The 5,326-nt window shown below is 52.8% G+C and overlaps 1 protein-coding gene across 1 annotated transcript in view; it reads left to right on the forward strand.

The window, feature by feature from the left end:
* The window catches only part of TRAIP (TRAF interacting protein), a 29,275-nt gene extending 24,200 nt beyond the window's left edge, over positions 1-5,075 (forward strand). The window contains exons 11-15 of the mRNA XM_011980883.1: positions 1,297-1,449; positions 3,620-3,668; positions 3,922-4,071; positions 4,180-4,230; positions 4,440-5,075. Coding sequence (XP_011836273.1) covers positions 1,297-1,449; positions 3,620-3,668; positions 3,922-4,071; positions 4,180-4,230; positions 4,440-4,562 — 526 coding nt within the window. The 3' untranslated portion in view covers positions 4,563-5,075. The remainder of the gene's footprint in view (positions 1-1,296; positions 1,450-3,619; positions 3,669-3,921; positions 4,072-4,179; positions 4,231-4,439) is intronic.
* The last annotated feature ends 251 nt before the right edge of the window (positions 5,076-5,326 follow it).

A 5,326-nucleotide genomic window follows, 5' to 3' on the forward strand; every position in this document is an offset into this window, starting at 1 on the left:
TTTTTTTTTTTGAGATGGAGTCTCGCTCTGTCGCCCAGGCTAGAGTGCAGTGGCCGGATCTCAGCTCACTGCAAGCTCTGCCTCCTGGGTTCACGTCATTCTCCTGCCTCAGCCTCCCAAGTAGCTGGGACCACAGGCGCCCGCCACCACGCCCGGCTAATTTTTTGTATTTTTGGTAGAGATGGGGTTTCACCGTGTTAGCCAGGATAGTCTCGATCACATGACCTCGTGATCTGCCTGCCTCGGCCTCCCAAAGTGCTGGGATTACAGGCGTGAGCCACCATACCCGGGCAAATTAAATTTTTTTAAGACAGAGTCTGGATCAGTGCAGTGGTGCAATCAGGGATTACTGTTGCATGCTTTTTTTTTTTTTTTTGAGACAGAGTCTTGCTCTGTCGCCCAGGCTGGAGTGCTGGAGTGGAGTGCAGTGGTGTGATTTTGGCTCCGTCTCAAAATAAATAAATAAATAAATCTAGCATACAAACATTTCCCCATGTTATTAAATTTACTCTCTGGAAACACTACTTTTTGCCTACGTCATATTTAAGCTATGACTGCCAGTCCCCTAGGGAATCATTTTGATGGTTTCTAATATTGTACCATTTGCCGGGGTAAGTAGCAACATCACAGGGAGAGGAAGGGAGACCTTCCCTCCACATCAATCTGTGGTGACATCTCTGACTGGCTCCTTACATTGCATTCTGAGACATGAGGCTATGTGGTCAAAGGGCAGTAGGCTTTTATTTATACATTTAGGTTTTCTCTGGGTTTTGGCTTGCTTCTTTCTTTGTCTTCCAGACTTTCACTGGTCCCATGACTATGCAAAGGACTGAGTCAAGTGGTTTGTTCTCTAGAGAGTAGGGCTTTTTTTTGAGACAGAGTCTCGCTCTGTTGCCAGGCTGGAATGCAGTGGCGCAATCTCGGCTCACTGCAACCTCCGCCTCCCGGATTCAAGCGATTCTCCTGCCTCAGCCTTCTGAGCAGCTGGGACTACAGACACCAGCCACCACGCCCAGCTAATTTTTGTATTTTTAGTAGAGACGGGGTTTCACCATGTTGGCCAGGATGGTCTCGATCTCCTGACCTCGTGATCCACCCACCTCGGCCTCCCAAAGTGCTGGGATTACAGGCGCGAGCCACTGTGCCTGGCCGAGAGTAGGGCTTTCTTGAGGGGTGGCCTTCAGTCAGGAGTGGGCTCCAGGTCCCTGGAGCTGAGTTGTCTCTGATGCTTGAGGAGCTGTTGTCCTTCTGGGTTACCACTGTGGCCCCAAGTAACCAGGTCATCTCTGCCTTCAGCCCAGCCCCTGTGGAGGTGAACCTGAAGCTCCGCCGGCCATCCTTCAGTGAAGATATTGATCTCAATGCTACCTTTGATGTGGATACTCCCCCAGCCCGGCCCTCCAGCTCCCAGCATGGTTACTCCAAAAAACTTTGCCTAGAGAAGTCACAGTGAGTGGTAGTCCCCGGCACTGTCCATGGGCTGGTGGGGGGATAGCTAAGACAGCTCTGCAGGCCCTGTGCTGTTAGCTCTGAGTGGCTGATGGGGCAGTGAGTACTGCCTAGGCTTGGCTATGGCTTTGGTTCCAGCTACCTCTTGTTCCCTTACCTGAGCACTCAATCTGTGCAAACCCCTTCTCTTATTTCATTATTCCTCACCATCACACTTCAAGGAAAAGGTATTGGAATGCAACTTAGAGAATGTAGGGATGCCAGAAGGGGTGGGTCTGGGCCGGTGGAGTTGGAGAGAGTGCTCCCAATACCTTTAAGGCCTGCCCACCAGAGTTCTGAGCCAGGGACTCTGAACTTCCTCTCTCTGTTTGCCTCTGAGGCTCATGCCTGAGAGAGGATCATCTCAAACCACAGAGCCCAGGGCCTTACTACCCAAAGGGGTGACCCACAGGGGCAGACATGAGAAGCTGTCTGGAACTCCAGTGGGGCAGGTGGAACCTGCTCTGGGGTACTGTGGGACCAGAAAAAGGGAGGCTGTCTCCTTGACCAGGTTTGCCAAGTGTGGTTCACTGTGGAGACAAGGACTATACTCATTCATACAGGTACTGTTCAGGTGAGGCTGGTCAAGGGCTGGGCAGGTTTCCTCTTATTCAAAGACTTTGGACAGAAAGAAGAGAAAGAGAAAGAAATTGAGATGCTAGACAGTAGAGGTGGAAGGGAGCAAGAGGGCAAGCCAGCTGGGCTGTCTAACCTCCCAAACCTCAGGGGCATGGGCATCCCTGTTGTAGATGGCCAAGCCTGGTAGCAATGAGAAACAAACCTAAGACCCGTGGGCTGCAGTCCCCAGGGATCCTGTCAGTGTCTGCTGCGTACTCTGGCTTCCTCCTGTTGCCCGTCTTCCGCTGTAAAGGTTGAAGGTGGACATCTGGGGTCTTCAGGCTGCCAGGCCTTTCAGAGACATTTCCACCACCTTCAGGGCCTGTGGAGGTAGCGAAGGAGGTGGTGAAGTTCAGAGTCCCTAACTCAGCTCATCCATTCTGGAGCCTTGGTTGTCATGTAGCCTTACCACAGGCCATTAAGGCAGGAGCAGAGGAGTCAGACACCAGGCCCTGATCCCATGCCTGTCCTTATGACTTGAGAAGCCACAGGGCCAGCCTTAGATCATCGTCTTCTCAGGCCGGTTGCGGTGGCTCACGCCTGTAATCCCAGCACTTTGGGAGGCTGAGGCGGGTGGATCACGCGAGGTCAGGAGATCGAGACCATCCTGGCTAAAACAGTGAAACCCCGTCTCTACTAAAAATACAAAAAAAAATTAGCCAGGCCTAGAGGCGGGCGCCTGTAGTCCCAGCTACTTGGGAGGCTGAGGCAGGAGAATGGCGTGAACCTGGGAGGTGGAGCTTTCAGTGAGCCGATATCACGCCACTGCACTCCAGCCTGGGCGGCAGAGTGAAACTCCACCTCTAAATAAATAAATAAATAAAAATCACCATCTTCTCACCTACCAGGGAAAACGCCAGGAGAGGGTATCCAGCTGCTGGGTTCCCCAGGAATTGGATGGAAATACAGTTTCCAGCTCTGGGGCTGGGATTGGGAGGCCAGGGCCTGGGGCCATGCGCTATTCTGCCCCAGGCCCTTCCTACACACACTCTCTAGGGAGATGGCCTGGCCCTGTGTTCTGAGAGGAGTTTGTGAGCGACTTTACTGAAAGGCTAACTTACTGAGGCTCTCGTGGAGGTAGTGTCCCCTCTCTGGGAAGGCATGTCTAGGCCTGAGCTCATAAGATGCCTTTTGCTCATATCAGGGCATGACTGGCTTTCCTCCCGTGGGTGGTGAGTTGGTTGGGCTCTCCAGCCCCATACAGAGCCTGGGACATGGTGAGGTGCCCGAGGACTTGAGGAGCATTGGAATTTGGCCTTGAGTGGAAGCCACAGGATTGGAACACGGTCCAGTCATCCCCAGTCATCCCTGTCTCTGCCACCCTACTAGCTGTGACTGTCCAGCTGTTAACAGACCTGCACTTGGGGTGGGATCACTGAGGTGCCTTGCCCAGAATGCAGGCATGGCAGCAGCAGTGCCACATGGTAACTCCCCAAGGTACGTGTGCTGAGCCTGGTTCACCTGCCCTCATGTCTTTCTTACCTACCCCTTGCCTTCTCTCGCATTCTTGTAGCTCCCCAATTCAGGATGTCCCCAAGAAGATATGCAAAGGCCCCAAGAAGGTAAGAGCTTTCTAGAAGAAGCACAGTCTAACCGTTGCCAGGACTGGACTTTTGGGAGGGCATGGTCTTGCCAGAGCCCTGTCACTCCTGGTCCAGAACTGAGGTACTTTGGAGCCACCCTTGGGATTCTACTTATTATCCCTCCTGCCTCCTAGTGAGGCATCAGAGATCCTGATCTTGTTCCACCACCACTACCCTCCCTCCTTTGCTGACATCTGGCTTATCAAGTCTGGCCCTGGGGTCTTTCCTGCAGGAGTCCCAGCTTTCACTGGGTGACCAGAGCTGTGCAGGAGAGCCAGATGAGGAACTGGTTGGCGCCTTCCCCATTTTTGTCCGGAATGCCATCCTGGGCCAGAAACAGCCCAAGAGGCCCAGGTCAGAGTCCTGTCGCAGCAAAGATGTGGTGAGTACGGCTTCGCACAGTGGCAGGAGCCAACCCTCTTGGGTAGAAATGGGTGGCCAGCCACCCAGCCCATTAGCCTGGCCCACTCATCTCTTTTTTCCACCCTAGGTAAGGACAGGCTTTGATGGGCTCGGTGGCCGGACAAAATTCATCCAGCCTGTATCCTTTTTCTGTGGTGTTGAGCTGAGCTGAGCTGTGGAGCCCATACTATGCCTCACCTATACTCCCAGCCTGCCAGTGCCAACAGCCTCAGGTGTGCAGTGCTGGGCCTCATTCTGTGTACCAGGGCTGCCCAGCCCCGGCTCAGAGCTTTTCTTGCCCTGCATTGCAGTCCTTTCTCCAAGCCTCTTCCTTGACAGCTCCTCCAGACTGACACAGCCATGATCCGCCCATTGCCTGTTAAGCCCAAGACCAAGGCTAAGCAGAGAGTGAGGGTGAAGACAGTGCCTTCTCTCTCCCAGGCCAAGCTGGACACCTTCCTGTGGTCGTGAGAACAGTGAGTCTGACCAGTGGCCAGACACATGCCTCCAACTTGTAGGATTTAAGGACTGTCCAGGCAGGGGGTTTTGTGGGCAGAGCCCCACTTTCGGGACCAGCCTGAGGAGTAAGGGCAGACAAACAGGTGAGGGGGAGTGTGACACCCAGAGGCTGCTCTTCCTGCCCTCACCCTGCCCCACTCCCATGACTGGGAGCTGACATGACCAGCCCACTGATCCTGTCAGCAGGGCCTGCTCCTGTTGCCAGGCTTCTGTTTATAGCCATGATCAGATGTGGTCAGACTCTTTCTGGGCCTGGAGACCACGGTCGCTTGTTGACTGTCTCTGTGGACCAGAGTACTTGAGGCATCTCAGGCAGCCTCAGCCTGAGCTTCTACCTGCCTTTGACTTGCTGCTAGGCATAGCCTGGGCCAAGCAGGTTGGGGAATGGAGGATAGAATGGGATGTATGGAGAGTATGGAAGATTTTCATGTAAAATAAAATTTAAAAAAATAATAATAATCTCTTCTTCCTGGTTCTGAGAGTGTAAATTTGCACCAACACTTTAGAAAACTGTTTGGCATGACTTTCTAAAGCAGGAATATCACCTAGCCTCAGACCTAGCAGTTCCTTCCCTAGGCATGTGCCTTCTCATGGGGCACAGGAAGACTCTAGCAAAAATGAGATCACTTCTGCTTTTCTCACAATCTCTAACCTAGGCATAGCCTAAAGGCCATAAGTAGGAAAGTGAATGAGTAAACAGAAATCTATCTATACAG

Source organism: Mandrillus leucophaeus, unplaced genomic scaffold (genome assembly GCF_000951045.1).
Source record: "Mandrillus leucophaeus isolate KB7577 unplaced genomic scaffold, Mleu.le_1.0 Scaffold22, whole genome shotgun sequence".
NCBI classification, from domain to species: Eukaryota; Metazoa; Chordata; class Mammalia; order Primates; family Cercopithecidae; genus Mandrillus; species Mandrillus leucophaeus.